General features: G+C 39.7%; 1 protein-coding gene across 9 annotated transcripts in view; it reads left to right on the forward strand.

The window, feature by feature from the left end:
- TTLL5 (tubulin tyrosine ligase like 5) overlaps positions 1-19,796 on the forward strand; it is a 332,702-nt gene that overhangs the window by 118,081 nt on the left and 194,825 nt on the right. For 5 of the 9 annotated variants that reach the window (XM_055088628.1, XM_024117326.2, XM_055088629.1 and 2 more), the window contains 8 exons: positions 1,128-1,285; positions 2,222-2,528; positions 6,983-7,103; positions 9,742-9,888; positions 10,996-11,099; positions 12,626-12,753; positions 15,269-15,352; positions 15,921-16,322. In XM_055088628.1, the coding sequence (XP_054944603.1) occupies positions 1,128-1,285; positions 2,222-2,528; positions 6,983-7,103; positions 9,742-9,888; positions 10,996-11,099; positions 12,626-12,753; positions 15,269-15,352; positions 15,921-16,322 (1,451 nt within the window). Of the gene's footprint in view, positions 1-1,127; positions 1,286-1,611; positions 1,651-2,221; positions 2,529-3,122; positions 3,219-6,982; positions 7,104-9,741; positions 9,889-10,995; positions 11,100-12,625; positions 12,754-15,268; positions 15,353-15,920; positions 16,323-19,796 lie in introns of all 9 variants that reach the window. The other 4 variants (XM_028496210.2, XM_055088626.1, XM_028496209.2 and 1 more) reach the window with 2 other exon arrangements.

Genomic DNA, 19,796 nt, shown 5'->3' on the forward strand with positions numbered 1-19,796 from the left:
ACAGCCTTTCCATCATACTCAGGGACTAAAAACTCCCAGAGGAGTGGGGATGAATTTCCACCTCAAAGGGAATACGCTTTGAGTTGTGTAGAGTTCACAAGAGAGAGAGTTCAGAGCCAACCAGTTAGATCTTGAGTTCTGGGTATACAGAGTTGGCTGCCTGCTTTCCGACACTAACATGGATACGTCTTTTCTGACTTAGTGACCAAGAACCCTGTCTCTCTTTTGTGACCTGGTTATCTCTGCCTGTGCTGTACTTTGCCCGGTCCTTGTGTGGATTGGGGCTGGTTCCTGTGACTTAACCTAATTTATGATTTATTTTATCTAATGCCTAATGTACCTGTAGCCATTCCCTCTCCTCATCTCATTTCCCATCCATGATCTGATTGAATTTGGTGTTGTCCTGCATCTGCTGCCTTCCCTTGTCTGTGCCTCTGACCCTAACTCCTGACCTGTACTCAATACCTGGAGAGTCCCTGCCACCTCTCCCCAACTCCTCCTGTAACTAAGGACGCTCTAAGAGAGAAGTTCCTCCTGTTGGAGCTCTTGAGACTTGGTGCGTCCCAAGGTCTTGGTGACTTTTCACGAAGATGCTTTCCCTGTGAGTCTCATTCAGCTCTGTGCTGCTATATTCACAGATTATCAGCCATTCCTCTCCTCGTCTCAACCTGTGCTAAATCTGTATTTATTAAATATTATATATGTCCAAGGAATGTTTGTGTAATTCTGAGTAAGTTATAATGAATAAATAACATAATAAGTACACCTCTAGCCATCACCAGCTTAAGAATTAAAGTGTTACCAGTATCTGTAGTCATTCTTAAGGCATAGTTGGGTAGCACTTTATGATCTCTGTACTGAATAGTCAGCCAGTTTTACTGAATACTTAAAAATACTTAAACATTATCTTCAGATATATTTTTGTTCAGAACATTTAACAAATTCAGATAGCCCATTAGGGAAATTCTAATGTAGATTCCAGTATTCCCATTTATCTGTCAAACATTTTAGAATTCACTAGAGTAACCATGCCTGGCCTGACATCATTACAGAGTTCTGTCAAGCTTAGCCTTGGAATAAAGGAGAGAACTTTCTGAAGGCTCTAGCTACCATGTTTTTTCCCATAGAATGGTGGTTGATGGAGCACCGGAATTGAAGGTGGAGAATATGAATTCAAGGGCCAAGCTGCACGCTGCTCTTTATGAGAGGAAGCTCCTGTCTCTGGAGATGCGAAAACGTCGACGACGGAGCGGCAGATCGAGGGCAATGCGGCCAAAATATCCAGGTACCGGCTGGTGGGCTTTCACCGAGCTCTATGATCTGTGTCCTGTCAGACCGATTTAATGAGCTTCTTAATTAACACTTAATGAATCAGAACTTTCTGATCACATATGCTTACTTTTTTTGATATAGTCTTTTTCCTCGGAAACTTGTTTCAAAAAGATAATAAGTTTTTAAACCTTCCATTCTGTGATATTTGTATTTGAAGAATATCCGAAGTGCACACATTTTGGCCTTTGCTCTTACTCTTACAGCATCATTTAACTACCTGATACTTAGCTTAAGTTTAATGGAACCCTGAGCATCATTGTTTGGGTTTTTCGTGATTAGGTATGAAGTCCAGTTCGTCCTTTGACATTGCTGAATTGTGTAAGTATTTTAAACATGAACAAAAAAAGGGGAATTTCATTCTCTCCTAGAATCTCCCTTGTTACAGATCTGTTTGTCACAGATGAATTGACTTCCTTTTTCTCCCTCCTTCTCTCGTTTGTTGAGTGCCTGTGTCAAGCACATTAGTCACTGGGGTTTCATTGGTGAATAAAAAAGCTATGGTCCTTATCCTCATAGACCTTCCAAGGCAGTGGAGGAGAAGGATAATGGATAAACATATGATAGAAAGATATTCCCCTGCTTATTGTAACCCCGTGAAAGATGCCCTTCTGAAAACCTCTAACACGCCATAGAGATTACTCTACTAAAAGGGTTTTTGCCTTAAGTTGTGAGAGAACCATTGGTATTACGATGCGAAACATCAACTCTAATGAAGATCATTGATAGGTTTTTAGAATATATAAGAGGGACGTGTATATGTTGTTAATTTTGTGCATTATTTGTGGTCTGATTTAGAAATGGGTTTTTACTGAAAAGATAAAAGGAAGGTATTGGGAGAGAGGAAAATTTAATCCTTTTTTCAGCAACATTAGTGATTCTTCGCATTTAGTGATTACCCAACCAGCTGAAATGAATGTTAAAACTGAGACAGAGAGCGAAGAGGAGGAAGAAGTCGCCTTAGACAGTGAAGATGAAGAACAGGAAGCTTCCCAGGAGGAGTCTGCAGGGTCCCTCGGAGAAAATCAAGCCAAACGCACACCCTCACTGACCGTTATGGTAGAAAATCCACCCAGAGAGAATGCCGTGAAAGTTCCTGAATGGAATAACAAAGGTGAACAGTGCTGCAAAACTGAGACTCAGGATCCAGAGCCTAAATTTAACCTGATGCAGATTCTGCAAGATAATGGCAATCTTAGGTATGTACCTTTCCTAATTATAATAGCAAAACTGAAAACAGCTAGTTTGTACTGTGTACCAGGGTATTGTGCGTGTGGCTTTATAGCCATTTTTCATTTCTTATGCACAGGAATCCTGTGAATTAATGACTGTGATTTGATATTATTACTGTCAAGGAAACTGAGCCTTCGAGAAGTTGCTTGTCCAAGGTCTAGAACTATGATACAAACCCAGGTCTCACTGGCTCAACAAATATTTGTTGGGTTTCAGCATTAGTGACTTAAGAGCACAAGGTGACTGAGACAAGGAGCTCAAGCAGTTCATGGCTTAGAGTGGGGACACTTAAAGAGCGGGGGCTATGACCCCAGTATGGACAATGGGCTCTTAGGACACAGGAAAAGGAGTGATTGGTCTTGCTTGGGAGGGCTAGAGAGACGTTAGGGAGGAGGCACTATTTGAACCAGGCCTTCCCCGATAGGTAGGCTTTCTGGATTTGGGAGGTGACAGCTAAGTATGGGAGCGCTAGTAGAAGGAATAAAGGCACAGAGGGGTGATAGTACAGTCATTCATTCATTTCCTTGACAAATGTTTATTGAGCGCTTGATCTATACCAGGAATTGTGCTGGGCTGTATAGTGTTACGGTGGAGACCAAAACAGTCGTGGAGCCCACAGTCTGGTGGGGAAGACTGACGGTAAACAAAGAAACAAGGTAATTTCAGGCAGTAAGAAGTGCTGTGTAGACAATAAAATAGGGTGTAGTATTAGAGGGTAATTGGACAGAAAGTTTCTGTAGCTTCTGGTGCTTTGGGCATGGAGAGGTAAGCTTTAAGGTGAGTCCTAAATGATGAGAAGGAGTAAGTCATGTGAATATCAGGGAGCAGAATATTCCAGGCAGAACGGCAAGTATAAAGAACCTGAAATTGGAATGAGCTTGGCAAGTGTGAGAAATACAGACTAGTGGTGTGACGTTACATGGAGAAAAGGGTGCAATAAGAAGTGAGACTAAAAAATTGGATGTCATTTGATTATAAAGTGCCATAGAGGAGCCTGGACTTTATTTCCTAGATGGATAATCTTTAAGCAGATGTGTGATATGGTCAGATCTTGATTTAGAAAGTAAATTCTGGTTGCATTGTGGGATAGTGATTGATAAGAGGAGAACTAAGGGTAGAGAACCGAGTTAGGGGCTGTTAAAGTAGTCCAAAGACAGGAAGATGAGGGTCCTGATCAGAGCAATGACTATAGGAATGAAGAGAATGGGATGGAGTGAATGAAATTTGCAAGTTAAAATTGGTAGGGGTTGGTCCCTGTAGATGTAAGAATTCCAAAGAGACTGAATTTTCCAAGTTTGGTAACTTGGTGCTGCCATCGGTCAATATAAGGAGCACAGGATTTGGTTTCATGATAGAAATAATGTGTTTTATTTGGGACACGGTGAGGTGGAAGTGCTCTGGGATGAAGATGATCAGTAGACAGGTGAAAATACAGCTTTGAAAGTCAGAGTTGAACAGGACTGTACCACTTCAGAGTAGATGAGCTTGTCCATTTCAGTTTAGTTCAGCAAGCACAGACAGGAGAAAAGGAAGAGAACTGAGGCCTGGGGAAAACCGGTGTTTAATAGTATAGAGACCAAGAAGTAGCAGAGAGGTAGCTATAAAACTGGGAGGAGACAGTATAGAAAAGCTACAAGATGAGAGTTTCAAGCTATAGAGTGCCTCCAGCAGCCCAAGTTAGGATGAGGCCTGAAAAGCGTCTCCTGCATTTATGACCTGGGTGTGGACTTAGTGGGTAGAAGAGAAATTGTGAGTTGAGCAAATAGGAAAGCAAGTGTGAACTAACTTTTCCAGAGAGTTTGACAATGAATGAAAGACAGGTGAGAACTCATCAGAGAGAGAGAGCAAGCTAAGAGAAAAAAGATTTCTTAAGATAGGGATTCTGGAGCTTATTTAGAGGCTAGGGGAAGGCTTTGATGGTAAAAGAATTAGAGATACAGAAATGGATATATTGTCCTAAAGGAAGGTAGGAAGAGGCCAGTGGAGGGGTGTCTCTTCCTGTAATGAATGCAGTAGTTAGAGGTTAAAGAGGCAGAAAGTGTAGTTATATAAGCATGACGGCCTTTAGTTTCTAAGCTAGAGGTCAGTTCTTATACCACAAGGATGGAGGGTGATATTGGCGTTTAGGGGGTTGGAGGGTAGAGTTAAGGTTTGGAACGGTGCGTGAAGAATGAGAGTAGTTGCGTTAGTGGAGAGCAGAGAGGGCTCTGTCAGAAGACTTGGCTCTGGCTTTTCAGTGCTTGCCAACTGGCGGTGTGACCACAGGCAAGTCAGAGAGCTTCTCTAGGCCCCAGTTTTCTTTTCTGTTAGGCCAGGGTATGGGGTTAGACATAGACAGGTTTTTCAAACGGTGCTCTCTAGAGAGGAAGGAGGAGTCCACTGAATTGAAATAGAACATTTGAAAACCACTGGACTATATTCTAATGTCCTTTCCAGCAATAACGTTCTACTTAGATGTTGTAGAAATAAATTAGTTATTCATAAATCTCACGGATCTTACTTTTAAAGAGTAAACTCTTGTTAATTGCAGGGTGTGTTAAAGTGATAAATCAGTGGTTTTCAAACTGTGTTCCCTGGAGCTGCCCATAATTCTGTGGGGCATCTCAGTGGCTACTGAGGGATCTGGGGGTGGTCCATGGCAAGGATTCAAGACTCCAGGCCCCAGCCCACTAGTTGTGTACTTTTGTATACTGAGGATCTCCATAGGCTTTTATTTTTAAAAAATAGATTTCTTTGGTGTAAATTATTCTATTATTTTGGTTTGTCCGTTACAGATTACTAGCTGACCAGTGTGTCCAATACCTTAGGGACAACCTCAGGATTAACATCCCACAGATCTCTTTAGTAAAGTTTTTAGAGATGGAAAACTCAGTTCTTGTTCGTTTGATTTACAACAGTGATTTGCAACAAAAGGTTGATTGAAATCTCAACTTCCAAGCAGTAATTCCCTTATCCAAAAGACCTTCATATTTTAATATCAGGGAAATAGCCAATAAAATTGGGTATTTTGCTACATTTGGAGGTGTCTGAAACATTTTTAGCATTTAGCCATTTTTAGCTCACTTTATTGCAGGTGAATTTGTTGACCAAAATGGAGAGTCTTCTTTCATTTATTTTGACTTGAAAATAATCAGCTTATGGGAATGGTTGAGGGGAAAGTGTATATGGTCTCCAGAACAAGGATTTTAAGTGTTCTTCTTGATGAAAAACATTTGAAAATATAAATTTCAAAATCATATTGTGCACCCATAAACTATTCCTATTAATAACAAAGATGTAGCCTTATATTTCATACTCTGAAGAGCTTGAAAAGCAAATCTACTCCCCAACCTGACTCCTCTCCCTTCCAGCACACACATAGAAGCTAGATGTTGACCCTCCTAGGATTTCCAGTTTACTCTGGACAAGTCCTTCGTCCTAACCTTGGGGGAACAGTGAGTAGAAAGCATTCAGTGATTGCATGTGTGAGGATTGTAAACAAAGTTTGTGTTGGGCCCTAATCTTCGCTGATGTAATTTTGGCTAGCATGTCAGGAGGCCAAGCAGCTGAAGTAACTACAGTCTCTCCTGAAAGAAAACAGATCTGCTGCAGTTAGCAGCTGAAGTGAAAGTCATCAGTGTTTCTCTGGTACTTCTGTCTTCTAAATGATAGCTTGATCAGATTTCCTTGTTTCCAACCGAGACCACCAAGCAGAAATCAGCTGGGTTCTTCAGTGATGTTGCTGAGGTGCTTTTTACTGTATGTGTGGAGTTCTTTTTCCCCCTGAACATCTGGGCTCGTCCTAGCCGGTCAGTGCATCTATGCCAAACTCTGTTGGACCTCACTCATTTGTTCTGGGCTCCAGCCACTCCCGTCTTGTAGTTGAGAAAAGCCTGACCTTAAATTTGGTCTCAAAGTGCCTTTGTAGGATTTATCTGTTTCCTGCTTTGGAGGCTTTTGCACACCAGAAATTAGTTGCTATAGCAAAAGCCATACTTTTGTACTAACTGATAAGTATGTTTTTAAGGGCCTCCAAGGCAGAAAAACCTTTCTGTATCAATACAAAGGTTCTTGTGAAAATTCAGTAACTTTTCCTGTCCATTTCCCCAAGAAAGTTGTTTAAAAGTTCCAAAAGATAAGGTATAAGAGTAGGAAACATGATTCTCTGTTCTTGCTTGATTCCCCCCACACCCCACCCCACTCCATGGTAATAATGAGAAAATAAGTAGGGTTCTCCATCTCTGCTTCTTTAAATAGAAAAAAAAAGAAATCTCATGTACTGGGTAGAAGGAATCTTTACTCAGTGACTGTATGATGGGCTTCATTTTTCTTAGCCATCCTAATAGAAGGATCCTCAAAGGCCACTTTGAGAGAGGCAAGCACACGTTTGGTAGGTGCACCATTCTGTCTCATAACGGTATGTTGTTTTGGATTTCTGTAGCAAAGTGCAGGCCCGAATAGCATTCTCTGCCTATCTCCAGCATGTTCAAATCCGACTGATGAAAGACAGTGGAGGTCAAACATTCAGTGCCAGTTGGGCTGCCAAAGAGGATGAACAGATGGTGAGGCTCTTCTTGTTGGAACCTTTTTACTTTCCCTTACTCTCCCTTCCTCCCTCCCTCCCTCCTTCCTTCCTTCCTTCTTTTCTCTTTTTTCCTATACGAAGATAAAGAACAGTATACTTGTGGTGAAAGAATTATTCCACAGTATAGCTTGCAGATTTCTCTTACTTTTCTGTGAAGTGAATCTTGGATCTGGAGCTGTGTGCATCACAGTATGTGTTGAGAGCATTAATTTACTTCATTCTGAAAATGGAAATTGATTGCTCATTAGATGTCAGGCCCATGCAAAGCCCTAGAAAAGAATAACAATTTGCAGAGTCCTTTCTCAAGCAGCTTCAGATTTTATTAATTCTTTGATATGGGCACTGTCATCTCCATTTGCCGATGAGGAAACAAAGACCTAGAGGAAGCGGGTAACTTGCCTGTTGTCCTGTAGCTCATATGTGCTGAAACTGGAACTTAAACTCAAATGTTGCAATTGTACATTATTTGCTCTTGCACTGTTTCCTTCCATGGGTCATAAGGCATTTATTTTCTGTCCTGGGGGGGTCAAGTTAGTTCTTGGAAAGTCAACACTTTATCATGGGCCCTCTGAGAACGTACCATCCTCCATTTTAACATTTTTTTTCTTTACTAGTTGTCACTTTATAAAATTCTTAGATTACTGGAAGCAAACTTGTGTAATAATTTTTACTGTATCTTGGTCATTCGAACCTGCCTAAAATTTAATATACTAGCAATGTTTTTCTTTTTGGATCAGAATGACGGGGAGCTTCAAGCTCTTTGGTAAGGTCAACGCATATAGAAGAAGCCACAGCCCTTCCTTACACTTTTTAACCACAGGGATCTGTCACTGAAAAGAGAAGGACCATTAAGTCTGAGAAAGCTGCATCCTTTGTCCACCTCAGTGGTGATCCTACTGTAATTTTCAGTTCTCCACATATAAGAGGTGTACAATATGCCGGGCTTATTATAAAAGCATGATGGATATCCCAGAAAACAACTTGTGAATTTTAAAGTAGCCAGTACAACCCAGAGATAAAACCTTGTGTGTTGTGAGTAATTTTTCAACCATCAGTGGAAAATGTTAGCTCTGCTCTTTCCAAGTGGAAAATTGAAACTGCCTTTTTGAGAGTCCACTGTGAAAAAATAATGTTCTAATATAACAGCTTAAACCAGCCTATAGTAAAGACAGCAGAGTAGACCTATGAAATCCAACCCTCTGGTTAGGAGACTGTTTCTTTATGTTGGAGTAAATTGTCACTAAAGGACAGTGAACCAACATCAAATTCAAGAAGAAAAAAAAAGCTCAGAAGAGAATAACTATTGCAACTGCTGACTTGGAATTCACACAGGATTTCTATGGAGCTTTTTATAAGAATATTTAGGATCCTCACTGCAGAACTTAGTATCAGTTGTGTGCATTCCTATTTGAAAATCTATCTAAACAACCAACTCTAAGGCATTACCTGATGATTGTGGCAGTGGTCTTGTTTATGAGGAAGGTAGGTGTAGAATTGCCTTCTCTGATCCAAGTTAGGTTCAGAGCTTCTTTATCACGTAATTCACAGAAGGCACATCGACAGAAGTTCCCCAAATCCATCATCTTCAGGCAACTTTACTGTGTTTGGGGGTTGGGTGTGGGGAACTACTATCTTTAAGGCCCTTGGCCTCGCAAAATCTCTCTTTGAAGCATTTGTGATGTTATGAATGATCTGATTGATATCTGTTCAGATTTCAAAATCCTTTGCCCCATCTCAAGTGAGATGTATCCCTTCTACCCCTTAATGACCTTTCACTATGCCCTCCTTGCCAACCTCCAACTCTAAAAGCACCCTTATTCTTGGGGAAGAAAAAATAAATAAAAAGCTATCACCTTGCAAGCCTGGTAACAGTTCTTTCTTTCCATTAGTCACTAAACTTTTTAAATCAGTAGTTTCTGCTCTTCACCTGTATTCTTCAGTATCCATTCGTTTCTTAAGCTCTACTTTCTGTCCCCTTTACTCTGCTGAAAGTGGTTGTGGTCCTTTCCTGCTCCAGCCTCTTGGAAGCTGTGACATGGGAGCCTTCCTCCCTTGGCTTCCATGACACTGTTTTCTCCCGTGTTTCTTTCTACATTTCTGATGTTTCTGTCATGGTTTGTTGTGGGTGTTGTTTGTTTTTTTCTGATTCTTCCTCCTCTTTCCGATCTCTGAGTGTCAGTATTTCTGTATTCTTTCTCTCCCTTCTCACCTTTGATGACTTGATCCATGGTTTTAGTTTCCTCTACCTACTACTTTCCCTAAGTAGCTTTCTCTGATCACCCCATTGGAAGTGATAGCTGCACTTTGAATTATTATAGTACTATGTATATATGAATTGTGGTACTTTTACAGCTACTACTTTATTACATAGTTATTTGCACACATACTTGATTTTGATTTTCCCACTGCCAGCTCGTTAAAGGAAGAGGATATGTTTGTTTTGTTTTGTTCTTGTCTTACTGTATCCTTGTTATACCTAGTATGTTTGCTCTGGGTCTGATTTGTTGAAGTGTATAGTATACCTCTTCTTACCTCTCTATTGTGTAATCCCCTTGTAGTTGGTTGATTAAGCACAATCCCTTCTTTTTTTCCCCCAATGACTCTTTAATTTATAGGAGCTAGTGGTTCGTTTCCTCAAGCGAGCATCAAGTAACCTCCAGCACTCACTGAGGATGGTATTACCCAGTCGGAGACTGGCACTTCTGGAGCGCAGAAGAATCCTGGCCCACCAACTGGGTGACTTTATCATTGTGTACAACAAGGTAGGTGGTTCATCTGTTAGTCTTGTGCTTTGGATCGCCACTCACTGTCAGAAACAGGCTAGAAGCCTCTGTCCAGCTGGGCGGAGAGGTTCTTCTTCCCTTTTAGCATTATCACATGCTGTGTGGGACGTTATGGGGAGCAGGATATCACTCCCTAACCCAGCTGGTCTGAAAAGCTACTTATTACTTGTGAAGGCCCAGGGGCCGTAGTTCACTCTCATCCAAAGGCACATTCCTTTTGAGTGCTGTTGCACCTGAGATGAATCCTGGGCTATGTGAATTTGCATTGTCATTATTGTGCCTGGAGACAGTGGTGAATTGACTATTTGAGAGCACATTTGAACTGTGGATTTAATACAGTGACACAGTCTTCCTTCCTGAGAGAGTTATACTTTGTTCTCTAGAACATTTTAGATAGTGACTTCATTTTACAACCAAGCCCAGAAAATAGACTATTTAGTGAGAATAGTCTGCAAAGCATCTTTTATCCAAGGGTCTTAGAATGCTTTAGAAATGTCATTTTGGGGTGGGGGGGAGTGGGGAGCATGGTCATTTTTCAGAAAGGAAAGCTGAGGCCTGGAAATTTAAATAGCTTTTGTGAAATGTGTGGCATGGTCAGTACAGTATCAACACACCAAATCCATAGCTACATAGCTACTCCAGCTCTGTTGAGAATTTTGGGACAACTTACATAAGTGAAGAATTTACTCAATTTGGATGCTGCTATAGGAGTATCTTCCAAGACCTATCTTTCCTCTCCCTAACTGTAACAAAATACAGTGTCTCTGTTGTCATTCTATTAAAGCTTCAAGTGGGACCACAGACATTACCAAGCTCTTTTTTCACTGGGCTACCTGAGTAAAAAGTAAAAACATAATAAAAATTTATATTTATTATGCAACTCTTACTTGGAAACTCTAAAATGTTTCATGAAATAATGACAGAAAATAATATATCAGATTTATAGGTGGCAAAAGTACATGGAGGAATTAAATGTCTTTACTATAAAGACAAATTAACCCAAGGGTAATGAAACCAGACGATGAAGTATGCATTTATCAGGAGTCAGTTTTATCTTGTTTTTCTGTGGGGTTGGGGACTGGATAGGAAACAGAACAAATGGCTGGAAAGAAAACGACGAAGAAACTTGAGGAAGAAGAGGAAGATGGGGTGAATACGGAAAACTTTCAGGAGTTCATCAGACAAGCAAGGTAGAAGACATTCTTAATAAGAAGTATCTTATTCTGTCTTCCACACTGCCCCATTGATTCCCAGTAACCCCTTGTTTCTAACATTTGGATGTGAGTAAAGTCGTTCTTAGAAGGAGAGGAAGGGTTTCATAGGCTTGATCTCTCCATATCTCAGTCAATTATTGGCTGTTGTCATGGTTTTAAGTTATCAAAACACTGCTGCCGGGCATCTGGGCTGTATTTCTAGACAGCTTCAGAGTACACACCACTCTAAGGGCTGAGAGAACACTTCAGAAAGCTGAAGTTAGAGGTTTCTAGTGTTTACTTGATCTGAATTTATCCCTGACCTACTGATGCAGTGGAGATGACCACATTTTGCCTACGTTGAGTGGGTTGAGGAATTGGCAGTTTCTCAGCACTGTAAGGGTTACGCCTAATGTATATAAAATAAAGCAAGTCCTTCATGCTTAAGGTTAGCTTTTAGGGGTTGAAAAATCTCAGCATTCAGCTCTCTATCTTGATACAAATTAGCCAGGCCATTCTTTGCTACTTTGGAGACCTTGGGGTTTACTCTGAGATTCATAGGAGCAGTTTCCAAGGTTGTCATTACAGTGTATTCTGAAGATAGGATATAGGTTCTTTGTAATATTGCAGGAATATTTTGCTTATTTGAAGCCCACTTATCTGGAACATAGCCAGGCTCCAGGAAAAAAATGCAAAAGGCCGCTGAGGAGCTGCTACAGATTTTACAGAATCCATGCATAATATGTTTACTGGAAGAATTCTATGGGCCCTCATCCGTTTCCTTACACTTTCCATTTTGTGGATGTTCGTAAAAAGTGCATATAATTTCAAGGTTTGAAGTGACCTAGAGACCATCTGGTTCAGTTTCCACTGTCTAGATGGTTAGGGAAATCTTCCTTGGTTATGCTGGTGAGTTTCCATATTTATGACAAAGTGGCTTCTTTAGTGAATATACTCCAATTATCTAGAAGTGGGTTGGACAAACTGCCAAGGACCAGATAATAAATGTTTCAGACTTTGTGAGCTACATGTGGTCTTTATAGCATACTCTTCTTTAAAAATATGAAAACCGTTCTTAGCTGGGAGCCATACAAAAACAGCCTGCTGGTCAGGGTTGGCCCACTGTCTGTAGTTGGTTGACCCCTGATTTAGAACATGGCTGTCCAATAGAACTTTCTGTGTTGTAGCTACTGAGTACTTGAAATGTGGCTAGTGTAACCAAGGAAATGAATCTTTAATTTTAATTCATTTAAGTCTAAATAGTCACATATGACTAGTGGCTACTATATTGGACAGTGCAGATCTAGAATAGTCACTGTGGAATGAATAACACCTTGTCATGCTTTAAATTTTTCAGACTGCTTCATTTATATTTCTTTTTTACCATCTATTAATAGGGAGTTTCCAGCTTGTGTTTTTCATTTTCCCCTTCTTCAGCTTACTCCATTTTCATAGTAAAATCTGGTAGAAAGATTTTCCAGAACACCTTCCTGTTCTGACCATACTTTCTCTCCCCATTTCAGTGAGGCTGAACTGGAGGAGGTGTTGACTTTTTATACCCAAAAAAACAAGTCTGCAAGTGTCTTCCTGGGGACTCACTCAAAAAGTTCTAAAAACAGCAACAGTTTTTCTCATCGCGGGGCAAAGGGTGGTAAGTATATTGGTTAATTAATGAAAAATAAGAAGAACAAGTGAAAAAATGAGATGTGCAAAGGGGAACCAAAAATAATATGTTGCCTAAGTACTAATAGACTCCAAGGTGGTAAAATTTTGCAGTGTGTGGGTAGGGGATGAGGAGGCCTTATATTTTTGTCCTAAAAGCGCAAGAGGGACATGGTCTAATTTTTTTTTTCATGAAAATTAACATCAGAGAGCTGTTTTCAAGACAAGCTAATAATACCTAACGTTTAGTGAGCGCTCATATTACTGTCTACTGGACATGATCTTATTTTTTTACTTCCAAAAACCATACGGAGTAGGTGCTATTATAAAACTTCTCTACAGATGAGGGAACAGAGCTGAAAAAGACAGAGTAACTTGCTCAAGGGTGCCCTGCACCATACAGTGGAACAGGAATCTGAACTTTAGTCTACCTGACTCAAAGCTTGTGCTCTTAGTTAGTCTCTGTTCTTCTGCCTCTCCTAATGATTATTTCTCACTCCTGTTAAATTTTTTGGTTCCTCCAGCTCATCACCACTTGCATTGGGGCTAGGAGAATTCTTTGTCGTGTGGGACTATTCCATACCTGGTGGGATGTCTAATATCCATAGTCCCAAGCCCTAAATGCCACCATCTTCCTTCAGTCATTGTGATAACCCAATGTTCTTACGCATTTCAAAAATTTCTCACTGCTGGGGAGCTCCATGATTGGGGATTTGGAATTGATGTGGACCAAACTATCTAGTTCATGTCATATGATCAAAAAATAGCAGCAATACTCAGTTATAAACAAAGCTTGTGCTTCAAGTGTAAGATTCATTTAAAATCTAGACGGAAGCATAAGACATAGATAATCAATATACTAATTTTGTAGTATGCTAACCCCTAGATTCAAAGCTGTAGAGTTCTCTGCTACTCTTAAGGCTATCATAGTCTAATGTGGAAAGAGCTGGGAAAATTGGTCATTTAAAATGCAGAGTGAGCTTTCCCAAGGAAACGGTGTTACTTTTTTAAAAACTGATTAGCTTCAGAGGTTAGTCTACAAAAGCCTATTTAGCTCACTGTATACTTAAAGTATTGTATTAGTAGAAATTCTTCTGAGTCCAGCCCTCTTCTTTGAGCTTTCCTAACTTATCTAAGTTCTAAAGCTAGTTTGTTTATCCGTTCATTCATTCCTTCTACATGTTTTTAATGAACACCTATCATGTGTAAGACATTGTGATAGTTGCTAGAGATACAGGGGCCAGGACTGTCACAGTTCTTGACTTTATAATATTTATTGTCTGCTGGATGAAGTTGGGTGAGTAAATACAGGAAGAAGGTTGGTAGGGTCTCTGAAAAGATCCTCTAACAGTGTTGGGAAAGGGAGGCTGAGGAGTTTTTGTAATGAGGTTGGGGTAGGGAAAAGTGTGCTAGGCAGGTGAAGTCCTAGCTTGGCATTCAGGTAGTAACTTCTCCCCTGGTAGTAATGGGGAAGCCCTAACAGCATGTACTAGCAGCACCTGTTTGTACAGATGAGTCCTCAGAAATTCTGGGGTTCATGTGTTAAGGACTACCTTTACATAATAATGTCTATACCTAGCAATACCAATCAAGAATAACTAGAGGGGCAGTAGGAAGGCCTCAATCAAGGGAACAACAGTATGACATTTGATAGTATCTGGACTCATTTCAAACATGAGCAAACAAATGTGTGACAGTATTACCAGTGCTGGTGGTGATGGACAGAAGAGAATTCATATGTCCTTATTCTTTCATTCTGAAAGATGATCTGTCAAATGGCCTGTCTTAAGTTTTTATATGAACCTGGCCCTTGAGAAAGAGTTCTGGAATATTTCTCTAAGTATATGATTAGCTCTGGCTGTTCTGTTTCAAAATTCTGTAGTAGAAAAAAAACCTAATTTATTACGGTGGAAGTTTATTTTATTAGAGTGATTTTGTTATTGAATATACTGATCAATCTATCTAATAAGCAAACTCACTCAGCTTATTCACGTGAAACCGAGGAGATTAAGATACAGAGCTGTTGTAGTATCCAGGTATCATGCCAACAAATATTGGGGCTGTTCTTTCTATCTCTTGGCAGTTGCCTGGTCCATATATATTATGACTTCTTCGCTCCGCTGTGTACCACCGACCAGTTTGGTCTCTTAGCTCCCCAAGTCTGAATTCTTGACAGAGGCATCTTACTGCCCTTACTCATTTTCTTTCCCATGCATGTCCTAGCTTGCTGGCAGTCCACGGATGGCTGCCCTGGGTTTTGGTATCTTTTCCTGATTCAGTCACCTGGAGCTGGGGTTGGGGCTAGTTGGGAATCATTTGGTTGGTGTCCCACTCAACAGGACTGTGGGCGTAGCCATCCTTGGAAAAGTGTGGTGAGAAATGCAATGGTTCCTAGCGTTGATTACTAGTTGTGTTATATTTTGGAAACAAAATTATGTGTAGAGCAATGCTCTAGCATTTGATTAGTAACAGAGCCTAAGCGCAGTATTTATTTCTTATTTCAGATCACCCTGAAACGATGGAAGAAGTGAAAATAAAGCAGCCCAAGCAGCAACAAGCAACAGAAATTCACTCTGATAAATTATCTCGTGAGTGACTTCAAACCTACATAGATTTGCTGCTCTCTGATAAATCTCTAAATGAAAAAAAGTCATCAGATATTAAATGATTTTCGGGCGTGTGACATTACTCCAAAAAGCTCCTTTTCTTTGTTTTTCCTTTTCCCTTAGAATTTCCTTTTATCTACTGATAGCCTATTATCCTTCCAAGGAATTTCTCACTTTCTTAATGTTTAAAATTCTGAGCACTTTTTTTTCTAGAAGGGTGAAAATCAGAGGGAGAGGAGTTAGCTGTCATTACCAGACACTTTGTCCTGATGCCCTAACATTTGTAAAGCACCTGCTCTGGTTGATGGAGGTAGTCCCAACACCAGCTTTCAGAAGGGACTAAAAATAAACTGTTTCCATTGCCACATTGTCTCAGTGGGCAGTATTCATTAAGTTCATGATGAATCTCATTCAAGTTTGTATTTTTCATTATGTCTGTTTCATGCTAAGATTATTTTGATGTTTAAAAATGTTTGCTTCATGTTTACATATAGAATTTACATTAATTTTTCCTAAAATGATCTGGTTTTGTTTGTTTTTGTTTTAATAGGATTTACCACTTCAGCAGAAAAAGAGGCTAAATTAGTCTATACCAGTTCTTCCTCTACTTCTTGCTCTGGCCCTGCTGCTACTCTTCCGCAGAAAATTCCCAACACCCATTTGTCATCTGTTATTACCACCTCTGACCTCTCACCAGGGCCAGGCCACCATTCTTCTTTATCTCAGATTCCTCCAGCTATCCCCAGCATGCCTCACCAGCCAGCAATTTTACTGAGCACGGTCCCTGACAGTGCTTCTCCCTCCATCCATCCTGGGACACAGAACGTACTGAGCCCCGCTGGCCTGCCACGCTGTCGATCAGGCAGTTACACCATTGGCCCCTTTTCCTCTTTCCAAAGTGCTGCGCACATCTATAGCCAGAAACTGTCTCGTCCCTCTTCAGCAAAGGCAGGTGAGTGAGAGAATGAAAGGCGCCCCACAGTGTCAGCTTCTCCCCAGCCCCAGTTAAAAAAGAATGCCGTCTCTTCCCTTTGCCTTTTCGTTTGAAAGGTAAAGGGACACAGGGTGCATAGTTCTGATGTGACTAAGGAAGAGTCTTGCATTTGGTCCAGTGGCATTCATTCACTGATAAGAAAATGAAACAACTTCTTTTAGGTGCTGGGGATAAAGAAATGAGTAAGACAAGGCTTCTATTTACTGGGAGCTTACAGCATAGTCAAGACATAATTGTGATATTTGTCTTTTTACTGTGGAGTTGTAAGTGTTCTTTATATATTCTGGGTACAAGTCCCTTGCCAGATACATGATTTAGAAGTATTTTCTCTCATTCTGTTGAGTATGTTTTTCCTAAGAATTTTATAGTTTAGGTCTTTTATCCATTTTGATATAATTTTTGTATATGGTGTGGCATAAAGGTCTTAACATCTCTTTTTTTGCATGTGGTTATTCAGTTGTCCCAGCACCTTTTGTTTGAAAGACTGTTATTTTCCTGTTGAATTGTCTTGGCACTCTTGTCAAAAATCATTTAATCTTAAACGTAAGGGTTTACTTCTGGAGTCTCAATTCTATTCCACTGATCTGTATATCTGCCCGTATGCGAGTACCACATTGTCTTCATTACTATAGCATCGTAGTAAGATTTGAAATCACCAAGGGTGATTCTTCCATCTTTGTTCTTCTTTTTCATAATGTTTAGGCTATTCTGGATCCCTTGCATTTTCGTATGAACTTTAGGATCAGCTTGTCACTTTTTGCAAAAATAGGCAGATGGGATTTTGATAGGGATTGTGTTGAATTTGTAGATTAGCGAGTGTCTTAACATTGGTCAGATTTTTAAACACCTGAGTAATATCCACGTTAAGGTGAGTTACAGTTAAGCTATGTTTTATAAATAGCCAATCTATATGTCTTAATCATTGTCTGATTTCAAATGAAATGGATATTGTAACATGGAGCTTGAATCAGAGATATGAAACGGTCTACTTTAATAAGTCATCATATGAATACGTACGTATATGTGTATTAGTGCTAATTCTGAGTGATTATTCTTATGATTTAATCTTCTAAAATCAATAATAATTATGTTCTGGTTTAAATACTTTCTCCCATGTGAGAGAAATTCAGTAAGGTCAGTGTCTCCAGTACCTTGTTGTTGTCATCAAAACTTCTTTTTTAAGCCTTCCTTTTTTTTCATACCTTTCGCAGAGGAGGGTAAGGAATGGAAGAAGCTAGTCAGTTCAAAAATATTTCCTAATTTCCGTTGTGATTTCTTTCCTGACCCGTGGATTGTTTATAAGTATATTGTTTAATCTTCACATAGTTGGCATTCTCTATTTTTTGTGATTGCTTTTTAGCTTATTTCCACTGTGGTCAAAGAACATATTCTGAATGGCTTAAACAGTAGTAGACAACAATATATAAATAACAATATACAGTTGACAACAATATACTTGACAACAATAATATCCTGTAAGTGACTGGAGTCAAATTTTTCTGTGGTGATTGAATAGTCTGGGGATGAGATTAAGATGTTATTTTGAATTTAGACTTTTTCAAGATAAATATACAGTATCATGTTTCAAAGGTCACCACTGAAAAAATTAAAATATGGAAATTTAAACATGTGGGAAGAAGAAAAATGGATTGGGTCAGGGGAAACACCCACATAGAAGCGCACAAGCGTGAAGCTTAGAAAATGCAAGGAATGGAAACTTAAAAGATGGTAAACCAAGTCCTAATATATCAAGAATCAAATACGTATACATGGGCTGAACTTGTTAGAAAAGTGTCAGATTGAATTTTTTAAAAATCTAACTGTATGTTGTTTACCAACGAAAGACACATGTAAAGATAAGGACGTGGAATGGTTGAAAGTAAAAGGATGAAGAAAGAAATACCATGTAAATACCAACCAGAATAAAGGTGGTGCTAATATATGCTAACTTAATTTAGTATATGTTAGCTTATATTAGGCTTTAAGAGAGAAAATTTTCTTAACAGATACAGAGAGTAATTACATAAAACAGAAAGTTTAGTTCAGCAGAAAGATAAAACAGTTCTAAGTGCAGCTAACAAAATAACCTCCAAATAAATAAAACAAAAATTGATACAACTAATGAGGAATCTACAAATCCACTGTCTTAGTGGGAGATTTCCACATATTTCTGTCTATTATTAGTAGATACACAGATTTTGTAAATCAGAAAAGATAAAGAGAATTTGAACAAGATGATAACTTTATCTATTGCTCATTCATAATACTCTGTACCCAATAATTAGAGAAAACACCTTCTCAAGAACACATGATACGTTTATAATAAACAGTCATGTCCTACCTCATAAGACAACAGATTTCAAAGAGTTGGTATCATACAGCCACGTTCTCTGTCCACACTGCAATTAAATTGAATGTTGACAGCAACGATACATAACAAATCCTTATGTAGTTCAAAATTTAAAAGCGTTCAGAGAAGAGATCATAATGGAAATAAATGTAAAACTATTGGGCTTCCCTGGTGGCGCAGTGGTTGCGCGTCCGCCTGCCGATGCAGGGGAACCGGGTTTGCGCCCCGGTCTGGGAGGATCCCACATGCCGCGGAGCGGCTGGGCCCGTGAGCCGTGGCCGCTGGGCCTGCGCGTCCGGAGCCTGTGCTCCGCAACGGGAGAGGCCACAGCAGAGGGAGGCCCACATACCACAAAAAAAAAAACAAAACAAAACAAAACAGTATTGGCATAAAAACAGACACATACCGCCTGCCGATGCAGGGGACACGGGTTCGTGCCCCGGTCCGGGAAGATCCCACATGCCGCTGAGCGGCTGGGCCCGTGAGCCATGGCCGCTGGGCCTGCGCGTCCGGAGCCTGTGCTCCACAACGGGAGAGGCCGCAGCAGAGGGAGGCCCGCATACCACAAAAAAAGAAAAAAAAAAAAAGTAAAGCTATTAGAATTGAAAGACAGTGAAAAAACTTCAAGTTCAGATGTGTGGAGAGCAATGAAAAACAGTATTTGGAGGGAAATTTACTGCCTTAAATACTTACATTTGAAAAGAAGAAAGACTAAAAATTAATGTGCTAAATATCTGATTTCAGAGTTATAAAAACAGCAATATTATAAATCTAAATAAAGGAGAAAGAGAGATAAGAGTAAAGATAAAAATCAAAGACAAGAGTAAAAATTACAGAATTCAAAAGTAAAGTACAGTAGAGAAAATATCAGAGCCAAAAATTCTTTGAAAAGCCTAAGAAGGTGGACAGACCTCTGGTGAGACTGATCAGGAAAAGAGAGAAGATATGGAAAAATAATATAAGGAATGAAAAGCAGACAGAAGATACAAATGTAGCATAGGTGACAAAAATATTAGAATACTGTTAACCACTTTATTCCAATAAAATTGAAAACCTATGCAAAGTGGATAACGCCTACAAAA

Source organism: Physeter macrocephalus, chromosome 11 (assembly GCF_002837175.3).
Source record: "Physeter macrocephalus isolate SW-GA chromosome 11, ASM283717v5, whole genome shotgun sequence".
NCBI lineage: Eukaryota > Metazoa > Chordata > Mammalia > Artiodactyla > Physeteridae > Physeter > Physeter macrocephalus.